The following is a 20835-nucleotide window of genomic DNA, read 5'->3' on the forward strand; positions in this document are numbered from 1 at the left end:
GGGGAGCCCTCGGGCCTGCCGTGCTGGTTGCCAGGATGCATCTGCACATTCAAAATGAAGTGGATGTGAATATCTTGATATGTGTTGCGGTGTGTGGATTCATAAACGGAGACTTGACGTAGCGCGAAGACAGTCAAAAGAAAAAGAGGGTTGCATCACAAATGCACTCGTATACTTTGGTACATCTCCTCCGAGATGAGGACAGGCGAGAGCTGGTTGGATGGGTGTGGCCGTGCTGAATCTGGCACAAATACCACTCGTGTAATTGCGCTATGTATTCTCAGCGAAAACCATCACCAAATGTCTGAGGTGCCCTGAGCGGCTCCGGTCTGTGCCACTCCCGTGGGCTGGGAAGACACGAAATACAACGTATTTCGACGCAGCGTCGCTGAATTCACATACGAGCACATAATGTGATGTATACGGCCACCATGAGCAAGACACAATTGCCTCTAGTATTAGCCTTTTTAATTCAAATATCGGATGAATTGATCAAGATAACTACGCCTACGGCTTAATAAGTTATTATACGGACATCTAACAGTCAGATATAACATTTGAATTAAGTATAATTAGTTATTACGAATTGTTATGGGAAACAGGATTATTATTCAGTATTTAGACGCTGAACATTACCGGGGAGCGGTAGCGCCTTAACGTTGGGTGCCCACCGCCGTAAAACCGGAAGAAGGAGAGCAACCGGAACGGTCCGTGAACTTCCACTGTATCTTCAAGTCAGGTTTTTTAAAGTCACTTGAATCTTTCAGGGCTTTTGCTTTTCAACGTGGTCAAAACCCCGGAATCACGACACCGACGATGTCCATTTGCCGAGTCGTCAGTAAGCGGGCGGTTTCGGGGGCTCTGTCGGAGATCAGGGCTCTGGAGTCCAGGCGGGGTCCTCCCTCCCGCACCGGCAGCAGAGGGTGCTCCGGCTCCGGGGAGAAGCGCTACAACGTGCCGCCCAGCGCCGAGTTCGAGGCCCGGGTGTCGGGTATCTGCACCATGGCCAAGCTGCCCTACCGGGACAGCGCGGAGGGCCTGGACGCTGCGTTTGTCGGGGTTCCCATCGACACTGGGACCTCCAACCGACCCGGAGCCAGGTGCGGCTTTACTTTACCCTATTTATTCAGTATCTTTCTACTCACTTACTCACCATTTTCCCAAGTCGTGAAGTAACAATTGCTCTTAAATGGACTTTAACGTTTTGAAAGTACTCGCGATTATCATGAGACAGAGACCGTGGTAAAGTTGGTTGGATATTGGGATATTCAACAGACATGACATGTTGTCCGTCAGCGGAGCGCGGCTGGTCCCCGGAATGAAAGTGCTGCCTAACGGGCAGCGGCGGCGTGATGAGGCACCGTCTACAAGTGACAAACCGCAGACACCATTTTAAAATTGTAATAGCTTTTTGGTCATGCGACTTACAACACCCATTCTAGGTCCAGAGAGTACTCGGGCCTAGTTGGCATGTGGCACAGCCTTTCAGCTTCAAGATGAACGTCCCTGTTTTTTATCTATTTGGTTTTGTACATCCCAAAGCTCCTTCGATTCTTCCTGAGTCCGGAGGGTGTCGTCGTCGTTTTGGGACTGTGTTTTTTTTTTTTTCTTTTCTGGTTGCGCCGGGACTCTACGGTCAGATGGGCGCTTTACAGTTGCGGGGGATGTCCTGGGCGTCGGACACTATTTATCGGGGGGTGTCCGGGGCTTCTCGGTGGCTTGTGCACCCGGGGGAGCGGCCTCTGCTTGCATTTATGGCTTGAGCAAGGAGGCGTGTGTGCGTGTGTGTATAAACAGGGACCTTCTTTAAATTGAAAGGCTGTGCAACATGTAGACTAGGTCCTATTAAGAAGAAGAAACAGTCTTTATTTGTCACACAACACATGCTTGCACACACACACGCTTTGATGGTGGCCGGTGAAATGGTTCCTCTGCATTTGACCCATCCTTGGCTTGTCCTTCCTCCGGGGGCACAGCCAGGAGCAGTGGGCAGCATACGTGGACGCACCCGGGGACCAGCTGATAAGTGTCCATCGCTGGTCAGATGATGATGAGTGCATGTTTTTGGTGGGGGGTCCTCACTGACGTGAGGTGGAGGAAACCCCATGTGAGCACGGGGAAAACATGCAAACTCCACACAGAAAGGCTCCTATTGGGGAGATAACCCACCGGAGCACGGTGCCAACAGCGCCCCAGGCGGGAATCAAACCCAGGACCTTCTTGCTGTGAGGCAGCAGTGCAATGCACTGCGCCACCGTGCCACCAACTATATTATATAGACCTAGATTGGGTGTCCTAATTCACGTGACAGAAAAGGCAATTCAACTGTTTAAAATGCCGTCAGCAAGCCATTGAACCGGGGAGCGACTCTCAGCGCTGCCGCTGTCCGTAAAGCAGCACCTCATTCCCCCGGACGAGATCAGCCGCTCCCCCCAGTGAGGTCTGGACGAATGTCTGTTGAATATCTGAATATCCAACCAGCTCGTTTTTCTGCAGAGGAGAGCTCATGAGCCCGATTACAATACGAATAAAATATATAATATGTTCTGTCACAGTAATATACAAATAATTACAAGCAGGAGGTATGTTATGGTAAAGTTTCATTGAGGAGGATTTAGATGTATATTTAATACAACACGGACAATTAATTCTGTTATATAATTATAGAACCCAGAATCGCGATTGTGGCGCCGCCCCTTGTGGCCGCCTGCGCGAGCACCGCGCAGCAGCATACGGAGGTTTTGCAGGAAATTAGTACTGCGGAGGAGCAAGATGCGGAGGAGGTTATCTCTACAAGTGAGATAAAGGAAATGTTGGGAATGTGGGAGAGCTTTTCAGAGTTCATTGAAAGGAAGCACCCAGAAAAAGTTGCAACTGGTCGTGCGTCTTCGCTGTATAACGACACTTGCCTAACTCATTTCCGAAACATTCTGAAAGGCAGGATGAAACAAAGCTCCTTGGACAAGTTTTTATTGAAACGCCCTGCAGATGAAAGTGAGGAAGGCGTGGCGAAAAGGCAAACATCAGTGAAGACGATGAAGTTGTTGTTTTTTTAAGTTAAGCGAAAGTGAGGCGAAAAAAAACAAATTCTAGCAATTAAGTTCAGCAATAAAGTCCTCCAACCTCCTCCGCCAGCATCTTCTTTTAGTCCAAGTCGTCTGATCTCCAAGGTAAATACACTTTATAAAACCAGTTTATTTCTTTACATTCTCTTTTATTATGTTTTTATACAATATTTGTTATTTATAAATACATTTTTTCTGATTTAAAAACACGTAACAAAAAAAAATTGGGGTGGTTTTTTGGGGGCTGAAACGGATTAATGGCATTTTAATTAATTTCAATGGGGAAAATTTATTTGCTATACGAGCAGATTGAATTACGAGCTCTGTCACGGAACGAATTAAACTCGTAAGTCAAAGTACCACTGTACTTCCAAATATTCTTCCACACATCTTTTTTTTTATGACGTCTCTATAAATTAATAACGTGGTGTTGCATCATAAAGTTCAAAGTATAAAGTCCCTTACGTCGAATTGCGCAAACATTCAGAATTTACGCTGAATTTTGTGTGTTTACGCTTTGTGCCAGTTGGGAAATATGTTCTTCATTTGTATAGAGGACGCAATATCACAGTTTAGTCTCGAAGTGGCAATGATCAATGTGTATAATATACACATTGATCATTGCACTAAATAGACACATCTAGAGTAATATGGAATGTATGCATATTCCTCATTAGATGTGTCTATTTAGTGTCCGTGCCTATAAAAGAAAACAGGCTTCTAGAATGATTCATTATTTATTTTGTAAAAAGTCAGTAATTACTCATTTTGTTAGACCTGGGATTATGGAATTAGGTCATGGGACATTTTTATTGATAACTTTCTCCCCGATAAACAGAAGACCCGCCCCCTTTCAATCCACCGCAGGTTTGGCCCCCGGCAGATCCGGGCAGAGTCGGCCCTGCTGAGGGCCTACAACAGCGGGACGAGGGCCGCGCCCTACGAGTCCCTGATGGTGGCCGACATCGGGGACGTCAACGTCAACTTGTACGACCTTAAGGACACGTGCAGACGCATCAGGGAGGCCTACCGCAAGATCCTGGCCACCGGGTGCATCCCCCTGACAATGGGTGAGAAGGGACCGGGAAATTATGGGAAGCCTGGGACCAGTCAGATGTCTTTGAATGTGCCTCAAAAAAAGCCCAAACCAACTCAATAAACCACCAAGTAGTCTTCGGATCAACTCGAAAAAAGTAACTGTAAGGCTGTATTTCTTAGGTGTTGAAAAATTTAGACGCACATTTAAAGTTGAGAAAATGTGAAAAAATACATACAGGTTTAATGAACTTTTGCGTGGTCAAATTACCTAAATTAAATGTTTTTTTCACAGTAGAGATTTAACATGAATGTTTTTTTTACAATGCAGATAGCCATAATTTAACTGTTTTGACATGTATTAGTTGATCACATTAGGCTGCTACTGAGTGAGTCGCATGAATTAAAACAAATTACTACATTACTGAATACTATTATTCATTTGTTAGCCCTATAAAAGGTATTACATATTGTAATAGTGGTATATTTAGTATTCTCTTGTGTCTGCAGGTGGTGACCACACAATTGCGTATCCTATTCTTCAAGCTGTTGCAGAGAGGTAGAAATAATTATTTTGTTCTATTTATGTATGCTGTTTAACCTCTCACGTGATCATAGACAAATAGTGACTTTGACAAAGGCAAATATCAATATGAACATCCAATCATTTGGTTGGTTTGCATGAAATACTCACTGTATCCTGCAATTGGAATACACCATATCTGAAGATACATTGTTTTGTGCTCACTTTCTATATAATAAATTACCTAGGACCTACATCGATCAGCCATTTATATTTATTCCACTACAAAAAAATAATTTATAATGATTTAATGTGACTGGTGTCAGAGTATTGTCACTGCCTCATTGGTGAAGTAAACCTGTTTCTCTACAAGAAAAACAAATAGTATTAGAGATGTTTAATCTGCAGAATAAAAAGAAAGATGTACAGTACACAACAATGCAGTTTGAAGTTTGAACGTTGAACTGGACATTTCCATATTAGTTAAATATTGTGTCCTATTAAAACTCAGTGAGAATTAGAGGTGGCATTATACTGAAACTTGGTGACTGTTAGGTGTGGTCAAGATGATGAACCCAAATGCAGGACACACAGTTTTGGGAGTATGTACAGGGGTTTATTACAAAGACAGGGAATCGGGAACAGGCAACAGAAGGGGGATCAGGACCGGGAAGGCAGGGACTCACAACCAGGCAAGGAATCCTGAACCAGGAGCAGAGGAGGTGGCAAGTCAGGAACCAAGAGTTCAGGGCACACACCCAGGGAAACATGCAGGGCCGCACACCAGGTAATAAAGACATGCAGCCACACATGCCGCAACATTAACAATCCTACGCCATCAGAGTGAATGGGACCGGGTTAAACAACAAAGGAGTGACGAGGAAAGTGGAGACCTGTGGTGCCATTACTAACTAGGGACTGCTGTGCAGTGAGAGGGATGGGACGTAAACCCAGACAGGGGAAGCCAGAGACGGACAGACAGGCTCAAGGCAGGGGAAGGATCATGACAGTGACAGTCCCATTTTATTGGAACTCCTGTGACCGTTCCATGTTGTCATTTATTTTTTATTTATATTCTATTAATGTTCCGTAGTGAAAAAATCTAAATAATAAACACACTGTCCAAATCAGCAATCTCACTATTGTGGTAATTGAAAATTGCAGTGCTGTCGCGTAAGCATGATCAGATCACACAATATATTTGTCATTGACGTACAGCAGATATATCAAATAAGACCAAATGATACCAAATGATAAGAAAATGTAAATTCTCCTCTCACGGATATAAACTCAAAATTTCAGGCCACAATGTAAAAGTTATTTAATAGTCAATGTTTTATTATGATCATACAATTGAATGAAAATCAGAATCGGCTAAAATTGTGATCAGCAGCTCAGAGCTCCCACCAATCCCACAGAAGAGCTCCTGTAGCATAAATTGCTGAAAAATGTAATGTTGGCTATGATAGAAAGGTGTCGGAACACACAGTGCATCACAGCTTGCTGCGTATGGGGCTGCGTAGCCGGTCAGAGTGTCCATGCTGACCCCTGTCCACTGTCAAAAGTGGCTACAATGGGCAGGTGAGCATCAGAACTAAACCATGGAGCAATGGAAGAAGGTGGCCTGGTCCGATGAATCACATTTTCTGTTAAATCATGTGGATGGCCAGGTGTGTGTGCCCCATTTAGCTAGGGGAGAGATGGCACAACTCTGGGAAGAAGGCAAGCCAGTGGAGGCAGTGTAATTCACTGGGCAATGTTCTGCTGGGAAACCTTGGGTCCTGGCATTCATGGGGATGTTACTTTGACGCGTACCACCTACCTAAACATTGTTCGGCGGGTCAGAGCAACAATATTAAGCAGGTGGTTTTAATGTTGTGGCTGATCGGTGTATTATATCCTGTATAAACATATTACAAATCCAGTCTGTTCTATTGCACTGTTCTATTGGTCAGGCACGGCCCGGTGGGTCTGGTCCACGTGGATGCCCACGCTGACACCAGTGACGTGGTCCTGGGGGAGAAGATCGGCCACGGGACCCCGTTCAGGCGCTGCGTGGAGGAAGGACTGCTGGACTGCAAGAGGGTTGTCCAGATTGGCCTGCGGGGAAGCGGCTACTCACCCCACTCCTACGAGTGGAGCCAAGCCCAGGTACTTTTATGATTTTTTCCACGGCTCTGTGGAATACTCGATTCTGATTAGTCAATGGGGCAATCGGTGGTCAGTTATTTCTGAATAATGATAATGACAAATAATTATCTCTGCCTGGTTTCGTGTCCCTTGTTGCCTGCCCATGTTAATGCTAATGCAAACACTTACCAATGGCGGCATCTTGTGGCGCTATGTAAAAACTACAAAGGAAGACTTGAAGAGATGACTGCGGACATCAGTATTTACATCCCAGCGTGTCTCATTTCACAGAAAATTAATAACATTAAACAGGTTAGTCATATATAGGGTGAAGTCTGTTTTTGGTTGTAAATAGTTCGCTATATTGGCGCAGCTACTGTATGTTGCTGTCGACTATCTTAAACTAGGTATAGTAGTTCTAAAATCATATTAAATCAATATTCTGTGTTAATGTATTTTTATTTAGTAAGTAGGTGTGTAATAAGCATTTAACAGGGTTATTTTGTGATAATGACTGCACATTATCCTATATTCATAAATTAGACAAATTAGAACGGTAGACAAAAAATTACAGAAGAAAGAATAAGCATTCTTCTCTCAAAACAAAAAAAGTCAAAAAACAAAGTGTATGTTGTTAATACACATCAGTCTAAATATATATCTTAATATTCATTAAAAATATATATTTCTATATTATATTTCATCCATAATCCTGGGTGAAAAATAAGTTACAATACCCAAGCCAACCTGATGTTTATCTAGCATCATAAAATAACTATTTTTGCCAACAGGGTTTCCGTGTTGTCCAAGTTGAAGAGTGTTGGTTCAAATCCCTCGCTCCACTGATGGCTGAGGTTCGGACTCAGATGGGCGCTGGTCCGGTCTACCTGAGCTTCGACATCGATGCTCTGGATCCCAGCTTTGCCCCTGGAACCGGCACCCCAGAAATAGCCGGACTCACATCCATACAGGTGAGTGTAGAGGTGTGCTCTGGCCCAGGGCCAGGGAATTTGAAAGAGGAGGCAGACAGAGGCAAAACAACGCCGGTTGGTGTGTATTTATTTACAGTTTTTGAAATGAAAGGCGGCTTGTTGGCCAAAAGGAAAACTTAAAGGCTCGCAGGCAAACAAGGAAATAATTTGCTCGATCGGCACTTAGACGCGCTCCTGCTGTGACGTGTCCGGCACGTTCGGTAGAGTGCTCGTCTTGCCCGGTCAGCACCATGTCCAGCACCATGTCCAGCAAGCACGCCGTCCTTCCCTGTGGGCAGAACCCTAAATTTCTTCCTGGTCCCGGATCGGAGGAATCCTCGGAGTCCCTCCATTGATTTGCCCGATCCGCAGCAGCTGAGTTGGATGGGAGCCTGCTGTCCGCTGTCTGCAGCGGCGGCTTGACCACGCCCCCACGGTGAGCTTGGAGTACTAGTTTTTATTACTATGGCTCTACGTTAGGATTTTCAGTACTAATGATGCAAGGCTAACAAACGATTTGTTCGTCACAAACAAATCTTTGAAATGACTCAGGAGTCGGGAGTCATGGCGGCAAAAGTTTGGGGTGCGCAACTGAATCTTTTGACTAAGAAACTGAGGACAAAAAAGGGCATTTGACATAATTCATATTGATTGTGACTGATTTACTTTTTCATTCCACCAAAATAAAGAATTTTGACTGAATGAACAGAACATGAACGGATACAAGACAGTCTCGCTCCCTGCTTTCGGGAAGTCCGATCACACCGCCATCTCATTAACTTCCTGTTTACAAGCCTTGCATCATACGTGGAACGGGAGTGACGAGACATAAAGCGGTGGTCGGACCAATCAGAGACCATGCCCCAGGACGCTCTGAGTGACGTAGACTAGGACATGTTCCTATCAAGTTCCAGTGACTTCAGCGAGAAGTTGCTATGAGCTTCATAGCTACGTAAGCGGAGAGCATCGTTCTCCCACCAAAAACGGTGGGTTCGATAAATCCATTCCCGGCGCTCTGAATGCTCGCACAGCCGCTTACAATAAAGGTCTTGTATCTGGAAGTATGGACAATTACATAGCAGCGTCCTATAAACTGCAGAGGGCGGTAAAGGATGCTAAACGGATATACAGAGACACAGTGGAGCTACAGATGGAACAACGGGACACCGTTGGCTGGCAACAACACCGCTAGCTCGCTGGCTAATTGAAGTTACACCGCTGGCGATGAGCACGCACTCTCATTGTCTGAGAATGACGTCAGGAGGGCTCTGATGCGTGTGAACACCAGGAAAGCTGCGGGCCCAGATGGCAAATCCGGGTGAGTACTGTGCTAACCAGCCACCCAGGGCCCTCTGGCACGGAGACACAGAGGGTGGGGAGTTGTAAACAATAGTTTATTGTAGAGAGTTGGCCAGTTGGAATTAGCCAGGCGCAGATAAAACATGTCATGACAGGGCTCCTATCCTGAGTGTGTGTGGGGATGGCGGTTTTACCTGCTGCTCGTAATACCAACCAAGAGCAAAAGGTATGCAGCCACCCTGATCCCAATCACCTAGATCCAGGTCAAGTGTAGCTGCTCACTACACCATCCCCACACCACATACCCCCGACAACAAACTGAGGCCAGGGAGAATTCCTGGCCCAAGCCTACCCCCCCCCCCCCCCCCCACCACCACCACCACCACCAGGCAGAGAACAAAAATGTAAAAATAAATGCTTGAACAGACTCTGACACAGGGTCCTATACCTAAAACAACAGACTCTAACACAGGGTTCCTATACCTTCAATAATAAAAACACCGGACTCTGAAACAGGGTTCCCATACCTTAAACAAACAAATGTCAAAAAAAATTAACTTGTCCCCTTCCAGAGGACCTGGTTCCCTGGAGCAGCACGGTCGACCGGCCTCCTTCCCCCTGGGGCGAGGACAGACCGGCACCGGCGGAGGCAGAGGGTTGGTGCTGGGGCCGCCCATTGACCCGCTGGTGGCTCCAGGGTGTGTTCGGACAGCCCCTCTAAGTCCCTTCCCCATGCCGGAGAGTTCCTGTACAGGTGCCAGTGTGGCAAATTCTCCCACCACCCAGTTGGCCAGTTGGAATTAGCCAGGAGCAGACAGACACGTGACATGACAGGGCTCCTCTCCTGAGTGTGTGTGGGGATAGGGGTTTTAACCTGTTGCTCGTTACACCAACCAACGAGCCACAGGTATGCAGCCACTCTGACCCCATCACCTCGATCCAGATCAGGTGTGGCTTCTCAACCCACACCAAACCCACACCACAATATGTATGCTCATGTGGAAGAAGAAGAAGAAGAAGAAGAAGAAGAAGAAGATTTATTTGTCACACGGCACTATGTATGTGATAAACATCTTGAATCTTGAATCTTGAAGAGGGATTTTGACCTAAGTCATATTGGTTGTGACTGATTTACTCTTTCATTCCACCAAATTAAAGAATTTTGGCAGTGAAATGAATCCATTCACACCTCAGAGCCAAACCGACTCTTCTGACTCTGGTTCATTGTTCAGGAAGGCCTCCCTCGCTGACTGTGCCTTACACCAACGAACAAAAACAAACAAATTATTTTTACTCAGTGACTCGTCTAGAACCCAATCCCAAAAAAGAGTCAAAGCTTTCATCACTATACAGTACATATATCACTAGTGGTATCAGCTTGTATTTGTGCTGTATTTGTGCTGGTACAGGTGAGTACAGGAAGATGCCAATTTGGCAATGAGTTTTTTTTGTTATTCATACATAAGTTTCATTGATTTTATTATAGCATTGTTTCTTTTTTTTATTTCTGTTTAGGGAGTGGAGATTATTCGAGGCTGCCGCGGCCTGAACCTCGTCGGGTGTGACCTGGTAGAGGTGTCTCCACCTTACGATACTACAGGTACATAGAGTATCTTCAGAAAAACAAGATACACTTTTTTAAAGACAATTACCGCAACAACGGATTTCCTTCTTTTCTCCACAGGAAACACTGCTGTGACCGGCGCAAACTTGCTTTTTGAAATGATGTGCGTCCTCCCAAAAACGAAACACTACTGAACCCATAGAACTGTTTTTTAGAGACTGTGACGCACCGTTAATCAGTTTACCGGAGGTGGAAAGATTACTGGAAATGTTTACTCAAGTACGAGCTTTAAGTGATTGCTGAAGTAAATTGCACCATGTCACTATTTTTTAACCTTAAATTTAACCTTAAAATCAGAATCATTTTGAGGGCATACTGACTTATAATATGGAGAATAGCACCGCTTTCATTTCCCCCACCCCCCTGAAGGCTTGTGCTTGCATGATGTAACTTTGGTGTTCGGGTACGAAACAGCAGGAAAAGTGCGCGAGGCTTTACAGCGCATCCTTGATGTTAGGCTCCGGTAATTGCCATATTCTGCCCAGTAAAATTTATAAAAAGAAAAAACATAAATTATAAACTGCCGGGAAAAATCTCCGCTAATAATGCTCATACTAAACGTAGCCGCTCCACCTCCCCGACGCTGTGGTGAGACAGGCCAGTGGTGAGTCCAGCACTCGCACCTCAGCTGGCGCAAAACCGCCCTCATTGCAGCACAGGGTTTGTTTCACCCTCTGACTCGCAGGTGCGAGCCAGCCAAATAGTCACTAGCGTCAAAATCGCCGCGATTGCAAGCCACGTTACAATGGGGTCAGCACCGTCTGTCCTCGACATCCACCGTGACGACGGTAGAGCGCTCGTCTTGCCCAGTCGGCACGATGTCCTGCAAGCACGCCGTCCTTGGCCGCGGGGACAACAAACACTAAATGACTTCCTGATCCGCAGCAGCTGAGCGGCCCCAGGGTGGGAACCTGCGCCGCCCGTCCGCAGCGGCGGCTTGACCCCCTTGGCCCGCCACACACATATAGTATTGACATGAATGACGACATCGGAAATAATAATAATAATAATACATTTCTTTACAAAAGAAAACAAATAAATTATTCCGTAGTTAATAACTGAACAACAGAACACAAAACACACTTGGAAAGCGACACTGGAAATGACGTGATACCATGCACAGGACAGGATTGTTTATTTTTTGTTTTATTCTTGATCACTGTAGGAATAAAAGCAGGATTTAGATAAGAAATATATTAAAAACCGAGAGAAGAAAATTAGGTAGGTTGTAGGTTGTTTGTGGAGGCTGCTCCGTGCACTCCCCTCTCCCTGCCTTTCTTCTTGACTCCTCGATTCCGACACGACCAGATTGGTTGCTCACAGGAGCGTGCTATGATTCGCCTCCGATTTGGGGCTCTGCTCGCCGATCTCCAAAAGTCGGTGAGCGGAAAATCAGGCTAAAATCTTGAAGTCTGAACTCGGCATGAGTGAAGCTGTTTAAATAGGTTTTAAACAACTTGTAGTTGTTTTTAGCGGATCACACTTCGAACCTCAATCTGAAAACAAAAAATGACAAACCAAAAGCGTGCATTTTTATACATAGTTTGGCCTTTTTTTCCTTGATCATATCATCAAGGAGGAATACGATCAGCCAAAGGCGACGATGAAGAAGGCATTGTCATCACAGCAGTCCTGTCTGCTAGATATAGCACAGGCAATAAAGGAAGCATTCAGAAAATACCTTGATTTAAAAACAAAAACAAAAAAAAAAGGGGGGCAAAGAAAATCCAGTGCGAGAGGCATGCATCTCAGTTCACAGTACTCATCAATCAAGACTAAGATGGTAACAAGAATTATCCTGCCTACATCAGTTTGTGAAAATATGACTGATGTCGTAAAAAGGCTAAAAGTCTATGTGACCACAGTGTTTTGTGTTGTTTTTTTTCTGTTTTAATGGCCATAGCAGCAGCAGGTTGGTTATAAAAGCATGCTTAAAGTGGAATTGTTATAAATAAACTCAGGGAATTCCGTACCACAGTAGCTGCACTAAAGTCCATTATTGTAGTTGTGTTGTATTTTAGTAGCTTTTAAGTCCACCTGTTGTCATGGACGAGACGGATAGGACCCAAATGCAGCACACACCACGGGGGGAGTATAAAAGGCTTACTGACAAAGGGGGGAATATAATGATGTGGGAATGGGATAAAGGGCAAGTGGGTCGTTCGGGGGGCCGGGCAGGTGGGCAGGCTGAAGGAACAGGGCTCAGAGTGTGGACAGACTGGTGGTGAGGCGCAGGCAGGCAGGCAGGCCTGCGCAAGAGAGGTTTTCCGGCGGGGAGGACAGCATCTAGAAAGGTGCAAAGACTATATTAGACTTCACAGCGAGCGGCCTGGAGAATGCCACGCTAGATCACGGTACGATCAGATTAGGTCTGGATGATGAGTTTGACAAGGGTCAGCTGTGCCAGTCAAACCTGGAACCAAGAGCCACGCCCACGCTGCACTAAAACAGACTCTGCACTTTAGGCATAGACAGACATTCTAGATACAAGAGGGAAAGGGAGGAAAGACACAAAGGAACCGAAGGGCACGGCCGGGTCCGTGACACCTGTAAATGATAGATATCTAAAGTGCAAAAAAAATAAACCCCACCTTCTGTCTTGCCTTGGGGCTGAAACATACCCTTGCACAGATGTGTCTCCTGGAAATTTCGCCACACATGCTCCAGTTGCAATACCACATGCTGCAGCCAGGGGTCGCTATAAGCAAGAAACAACAGGAAACTCCGAGAGCCTCACAAATCTTAAATCCCTCATATTTTCATTTTCCGTGTTTGTTTGTGGTTGTTGTTCGCCTATTTGCTCAATGTCATTTTATGAGATCAGACCAGATGAGATTTGCTCTCTGTGGACCCCTGGTGAAAGTCAGAAGTATTATCGCCACAACTTGTACATCAAGACCTTGCCTTTGCGTTTGCGTTATCGTGCTTACGTAGGATGTTGTTTTGGCCCTGAACTTTTGCTGAAAAGCAGTTATAGTGTAATAATGGGCTCCTCGCTCCTCGGTCCTACTCATTGGGGCCTATCTTGTCCAGCCCTGGCCTGGTGGGGACGTACTAGCGTGGCAGCGTGCCCTCCATCCACAGCCCAAGCCAGTCCAGTTTGTGGTGGATCTGCAGCATGGACATGCAGCAGGGACGAGTGTCTGGACTTGTGCAGAGGCAGTGTTTCAAACTAGATACCAACAGGGTCATGAGGAACCACCACACCTCACCTAATCTGTTGATGGTCCTGGTAGACAGCCGCTCCTATGGCACTGGGAGTTGCGACGTTGACCCAGTAGCATGTGGCGAACATACAGGAGTATGCCTAAGTAGCTGCGGCGCAGATGTCTTTAAACGGCATGCCCTGCAAGTCTGCCCAGGATCTGGTTACACTTCTGGTAGAGTGGCCCCTCACACCAGTGGGAGATGCTCAGCCCTTAGTCCTGTACGCCTGGGACATCGCATCCCCAATCCAATGAGACAGTCTCTGCTTGGACAGTGCAGAACCCTTCTTACACCCGCCATAACAAACAAATAATTTGTCTGTCCGGCGAATCTCTGCCGCCGCGCCAACATAAGCTCCAAGTGCTCTAACTAGACAAGACAGTCTGGCCCGCTCGCAGCCTCCGTCCTGTGGTGGCTTAAAATCAGCCAACTCAACGACTTGGTTCGAATGGAAGGGGGAGAGCCTCTGTGGGAGGAACGATGGGTTGAGCCACAGGGTAACTCCCGACCCGTCTGAGTTCCAGCGTACACAGGTTTTGCAACCAGACAGTGTATGGAGTTTCCTCAACACGCTTGGCTGATGACACTGCTAAAAGAAAAGCGATCATGGCCGACAGCCACTTCAACTAAGTGTTTGTTGGGGTCGCACTGGAATCTTCTTGTAAGGAGGGGGAGTCTAGTACATTCGATGGGAGAAAGTAGGAGTGTAGGACTTGTCAATGGACCCGGCAGTGTGCTGGCCACCCGATGTGGACTTTTCCATATTAGACAGAATCAATAGGAAGGACGCGGGTTATCCTGTGGCTTGAGTTGATCCAATACATCATAAAGAAAGATGGTCAGATAATATACAGACGGACACTGATCCCTCCAAGAATCTGAACAATGGAACAGCTGCAATCAGCTTTCTGCAATAACAGATAGAACATGGAAAGTGGATATCAAATCATATGTCAGTCTGAGAAAATGGGACATTTGTTGCAGGGAGCGTGGTGGCTCCATGGGCTCCCAGGGAGCGGGGCTCTGTTCCGGCTCCTTGTGTGCCCGGGGAGAACCCCGCTCCCCAGGCTTCAAATCGGTTCCGATAGATCACATCACATCACCCCAATCCTGGCTTCTTTCCATTGGCTCCCTGTTTGGTTCAGAATTGATTTTAAGATTTTACTTGAGTCTTAAAATCAAGCACGCTTGAGTCTGACTAAGCTACATAAAATATTTTTTGACCCCATATGAGCCAGTGTTAAGCCTCAGATCCTCAGGCAGGACCTACCTGGCTGTTCCAAAGTCTAGACTTTGAGCTAAGGGTGACCCTGCCTTTTCTATCAGGGGATCTTGACTTTGGAACCACCTGTCTGAGGAGATCTGGCTTTTAGAATCAGTGACCTCTTTTAAATCACTTCTCAACTGATAAATGGACTGTGTCTTCCATAGCGCTTTTCCAATCTTGCGAGCACGCGAAACGCTTTACAATACATGCACCACCCAATTCACGGTGGTGGCAACCGTGCAGGGTGCACACCTGCACAACGAGGGCAGTTAGGGGTTCAGGGTCTTGCTCAAGGACACTGCTGTGTGCAGGAGGAGCCGGGGATTGAACCAGAAACCCTCTGATGACTGGGTGACCTGCTCCACCCCCTGTGCCATGCTTTTTCTATTCCTTATTCATAACTTGTATTGTTTATTTATTTGTTTATTTGTTTTTATTGTCTCTGTGCACTCTGCTTTAATTCATCCGTCAAAGCACTTTATTGTTATCAGTGAGAGTGAGGTCAAAGGCATCATTTAAAAAACACATTCAGAGGAAACAGCAGGAAATAGGGAGTACCGAGAGTGAGGAGGTGACATTTGTGTAAAAGAATCCAACGGTTGGGACAACGCGGGTGGGTCGGTGGAAACAGAAACAAAGTGGAAAGTGTCATAGCAAGGTAAGATGAGACCACACCGGTTGAAATAGCTCTCTGCTCATGATGGACAAGCACGGATGGAGGCGGTGACCAGGGAACGAATGCAGCTTTTAGTTTGTTTTACACACTGTTTTAGGGAGTGGGGCATGTTTAAAAACATCCACATGAAGAAGGAGTAGAATTGAGCATCACACATATTTAAAACGACCTACGGGTACAGGAGAGAAAGGCGATGAGATCATTGTGGAAGTTATCAAAGCGTCAGGTTTAACACTGCAGTTCAGCCTCCAGACAGGTCGGTGGCGGAGATGCGCCATTAAAGTGGTTTGCCAACCGCCATTAAAAGGAAGAGGAAGAATAACCATAATAAGTCAAATGGACCGTGTACTGTACTTATGTTTTTGCACAGACCTGGATTATTGAATGTGGTTTAGTGGTCATGAAGATGTGTGGACTCAAAACGTCAGGATTGTAGGTGGAGGCAAAACACGTAAAAGTTGTTCGCCAACCGCCATGTAGTGAGAGGAGAAGAAGAGGAAAAGAAAACAATGGCCGAGCAGGTCCAGCGTCTCGCCGTTCCGCTGCAAGAGCGACTCGTTGCTGCGGTCGAAGGGCTTTTGTTTGTCTGTGAAAAGGTGAAAGTAGGCGAAGACGTGAGAGTGTTGTTGAGCGAGAAACTGGCGGCACCAGGCAAAGACACGGTCAGACATTTAGAAGAATCTGTGGTGGATTGTGAGAGCGGACTGGGGCGCTCGGAGCAGCAGCTCTGCAGGCTGCACGAACTGCTGGATTCAATCCTGAAGCCTGAGGTCAAGCTACACAGAGCAGGTCTGTAGGTAGAGGGACGCCACTTTATTTGGATCTGTCTGTCTTGTCTATTACCGTTTTCACACCAAAAGCAAGTAAAAAAAAAACAAAACCCGGGGAAACCCGCGAAAAATAGGTGTTTGACACCTTTACATGTAGTCATTCAGCAGACGCTTTTATCCAAAGCGACTTACAAGAATAACATTCAAGCTACAACGCAACAGAAACATCAGTGTAACAATAAATAAATAAATACTGCCAAGTAATTCTAAGTGAGGAGAGGAGGTGCCCTCTGAGGAGCTGGGTCTTCGAGTGCTTCTGAAAGCCGGAGAGGGAGGCCCCTGCTCTGGTGGGTTTTGGCTGCTCGTTGCACCGACGTGGAAGGGAAGACTGCCAGGAGGAACGTTTCATGGTGCGTCGAATGAATCCAAATCGATGGTAGAACTTGATAACTTTATAATATGTATGGAGCAGACTTGAGCTTGTGCTTTACATAAAATATTTGATTTGTCCATAGGCTACATATTTCGAAAACGGATAGTTACAAAATGTAAAACACTACACAATACAACGATTTAGTAATGCAGAGAGAAATATCTTGCTATAATTATTTCATCTTAATTCTTAAAGCATTACTGTTTCCTTTTGGTATTGAACAACAGTTAACAAAATTGATTTTGGGGGGGCGCTGCGGGCCGGGCCAGCTCAGCTCTTCCTATAGGCAAGATAGACAGCTAGGGCGTGGAGAGGGAGCAATTGCGGCGCAATTTGCGCGCATGTCTCCCTCTCCGACAGTACAGGCGATGCACGCTAGCGGTGCGCGCCATAACAGTGTGTTTTTATTTGACATGTCCTTGCGGAACGAGACATGTGGGTGTGGAACGAAACTGCGTAATTGGGACACTTTCTCCGTCTCTGTCCCCGAGCTCTCCCTCTCCATGCGCTATGCGCAGAGAATAATATTAGCGAGTCCACGAGTCGTGCCCTGTTCCTCAGTGCCCCGTCCCCTCACTGTTTTCTGCTCTCTCTCTCTCTCTCTCTCTCTCTCTGGAACCGGGTCCAACGCGGATGCTTCACGCTGAATGTTTGACTATCAAAGAGCCCTCTCACCTCAGCTTGGACACACTATCCTAGTTTTCTTCACCGACTGTGTGTCTCTGTTGCAGTCTTGCCTCCAGACCCCCGGCAGCATTGTGTCTGTAAAGAGGAGCTTCCCCCTGAGCAGCCGGAGCGGAGCACACGTCTTGTCAAGGAGGAGCCCGAGCCTCCACACATTAAAGAGGAAGAGGAGGACTTCTGGAGCAGTCAAGAGGCTGGTATCAAGTTCCCATCCCGCCCCGTCTCCGTGAAGGGTGGAAAAGGCGAAGAGGGTGCTCAGCGGTCCCAGGTTCAACAAAGCCAAACTGGGGAAAGAATGGGTGAGCAACTCCCGCTTTTCACTGTTTCGGTACAAGGGCAAATCCTTGCTGCGGTTGAAGAGGTTTTGTTTGAATAATCATTGTTTAAGTTATCATCATTGACTGTCTTCAATTGTGGCGCCGCCCCCTGCGGTCGCCTGCGCCGGCACTCCGGTTGACTTTTGCACATTTTAGTATTTCTTTCCGTTTTTATCATAATGTACGCCAAAAAAGCTTTCCTTTATTGCATTTCACTGCATATATGTATGAAAGTATGTATATGTATGTGACAAATAAACCTCTTGAATCTTGATTTGGCTAATCGGATTTGGCTGTCCAATGCGACTGTGAACGGGGCACAGGCGGGAGGGGCCGTGTCGTTTATTTTATTCCGTTTCCTCATGTAATGAAAGAAGCAATGGCGTCATGGGGACACGTTCTCTGTCACCCCTTTTTTCCGACCGGCTAAATAAAGTAATTTATTCTGGAATATGTATATATGATTAGACGAACATATCGGCAACCGGCGATTGCTTGAGTCAATCGGCAGTTGTTTCTTTTGGGCGATTTTTGTCCATTTTAACCGAACCTCCGCAGTCTCTGGTGAGACACGGTAAACCTTCCTGGGCTGCGTTTACAAAGACGGCATATTGCTTATTTTTTGTCCTTCGCCTTGAGGGTTGCATCTGGTTTAAAACTGAAATAATCCCATGTAGGATTACAGAGGGAGAGGCGCATCTGCTATCAAAGAGGACACCCTATCCTAGTTTTCTTCACTGACTGTGTTTCTCTATTTCAGTGTTGCCTCCAGACCTCCAGCTTCTCTCTGTCTGTAAAGAGGAGCTTCCCCCTGAGCGGCAGGAGTGGAGCCCCAGCCTGGGCAAGGAGGATCCAGAGCCTCCACACATTAAAGAGGAAGAGGAGGACCTCTTGACCAAGTTCCCATTCCTTCCTGTCTGTGTAAAAAGTGAAGCGCAAACTCTGTGGTCCCAGCTTCATCAAAGCCAAACTGAGGAGAACAAAGAGGCAGAACCTCTAGCCAGCACCTCAACTGAACAGATAAATCCAGAACCTGATGGAGAGGACTGCAGAATATCACAAGCAGCTGGGAGCTTAGTTTCAGCTTCTGATTCAGAACCAACTTGTGATGAGAAGCTCCACTCTTCAGACTCTTCTGAAACTGAAGAGAGTGATGAAGATTGGATGGAGACCAGAGAACGTCAGTCTGGTAACGTTTTACTGTTTTCTCCTACCAATTTGTGCTGTTAATTTCCACATTGCCGGTTGACTGGATCAATGTTGGCAGTTTACGATATCCTCCGTATTGCAGAATTTAAGAATAACGAAACAAAATTATATAAACACTAAAGACAATCACAATACAAATTACATTTTATTGACATGCATAGCTTGGTTAAATAAGAGGTTTAGCTCTTCTGTCTACTACAACCGTTTTCTCAAGTGACAGTGCTTCACAGGTTTTTTACTTGAAATCTTAAATTATTCATACCCTCCGACTTTTTCTTTGTATTCCATACATTTCTTTCTTTCTTTCTTTCTTTCTTTCTTTCAGGAGTGAAATCCCAGTTGAACGAGACAGACTTTTCATCAAGTGAACTCAAAATTCATGAACATAATCACACAGGATATAAAGGACTGTATCACTGTCAACAGTGTGGGAAAGGATTCAGACAATCAGCAAATCTCAAGGTACATCAGCGTATTCACACAGGAGAACGGCCATACAAATGTCAGCTGTGTGGAAAAGGATTCAGTCAATCAGGAGATCTCGAAAGACATCAGCGTATTCACACAGGAGAACGGCCGTACAAATGTCAGCAGTGTGAGAAAGGATTCAGACAATCAGGAGCTCTCAAGATTCATCAGCGTATCCACACAGGAGAACGGCCGTACAGATGTCAACAGTGTGGGAAAGGATTCGGTCTACCAGCTCATCTCAAGACACATGAGCGTATTCACACAGGAGAACGGCCCTACAAATGTCAGCTGTGTGGGAAAGGATTCAGTCAAGCAGCATCTCTGAAGAAACATCAGCATACTCACACAGGAGGATGGCCGTACAAATGTCAACAGTGTGGGAAAGGATTCAGTCAATCAGGAGATCTCGAGATTCATCAGCGTTTTCACACAGGAGAACGGCCGTTTCGATGTCAACAGTGTGGGAAAGGATTGAGTGGACCAGCTCATCTCAAGAAACATCAGCGTATTCACACAGGTGAACGGCCGTACAAATGTCAACAGTGTGGAAAAGGATTCAGTAGATCTGCTCATCTCAAGATACATCAGCGTGTTCACATGAGAGAACAGAAATAAAGTGCTTTTTTATTTTCTAGTTTTCATTTATTTTTTCCTTTGGAGAAACGGTGAACCTTTATGGTGGTTAACGGAGAACGGCTCACTTTATGCCACTCCACGTGGGTGTTCACGTAACGTGTGTGTGGAAAGGATCTCCCGTTGACCACATGAGCAGTGACCATCACCAAGCAAGCGCGAGTGAGGATATATTTGCGTAGAATTTAAAAAAAAAAATGAATTTTACTTATTGTGGGATTCTCAGTATGAGAAATACAAGGTGTGGCGTGTGAACTGGTGTTATTTCTTTGATCTAAAAGTTAAAAGGTTCCTGTCTACTTCCTGTCGTCCACAGCGTACTTACTGCCTGTAGGAAATCCCTCTGTGGAAGTTCCCAACAATGTTCCATTCAAACAGACTGAACATTGCATGTCCCTCAGAGGCATTTTATCAACTTTGTAAACCTTTGGGATTAAAATAAAACAAACACGTTTCAAAACCATTGCTCTGGCGCTGCAAGAGAACTTCATGTGTGGTGACACAAACAGGGAGTATGTTTT

At 45.9% G+C, this 20835-nt stretch overlaps 2 protein-coding genes across 3 annotated transcripts; both read left to right on the forward strand.

The window, feature by feature from the left end:
- Positions 1–696: 696 nt before the first annotated feature.
- Positions 697–12624, forward strand: agmat (agmatinase (putative)). Of its 2 annotated transcripts, XM_080015922.1 has the most exons (7): positions 697–1100; positions 3933–4135; positions 4611–4659; positions 6579–6774; positions 7545–7724; positions 10539–10623; positions 10708–12624. In XM_080015922.1, the coding sequence occupies exons 1-7, from the start codon at positions 817–819 to the stop codon at positions 10779–10781; spliced, it is 1071 nt and encodes a 356-aa protein (XP_079872048.1). In that variant the 5' UTR covers positions 697–816; the 3' UTR covers positions 10782–12624. The 2 variants fall into 2 exon arrangements, with proteins under 2 accessions (XP_079872048.1, XP_079872049.1); XM_080015923.1 differs by lacking the exons at positions 10539–10623; positions 10708–12624 and adding an exon at positions 8024–8120.
- A 3682-nt stretch (positions 12625–16306) lies between these two features.
- Positions 16307–20315, forward strand: LOC307241212 (uncharacterized protein; the record flags this gene model as incomplete). Its single annotated transcript, XM_080015250.1, has 5 exons — positions 16307–16586; positions 16846–16977; positions 17732–17983; positions 18762–19190; positions 19536–20315. 5 exons carry the CDS (start codon positions 16307–16309, stop codon positions 20294–20296), a joined length of 1854 nt encoding a protein of 617 aa, XP_079871376.1. The 3' UTR covers positions 20297–20315.
- Positions 20316–20835: the final 520 nt, after the last annotated feature.

Source organism: Zeus faber (genome assembly GCF_960531495.2).
Source record: "Zeus faber genome assembly, chromosome: 15".
Classification (NCBI taxonomy): Eukaryota; Metazoa; Chordata; class Actinopteri; order Zeiformes; family Zeidae; genus Zeus; species Zeus faber.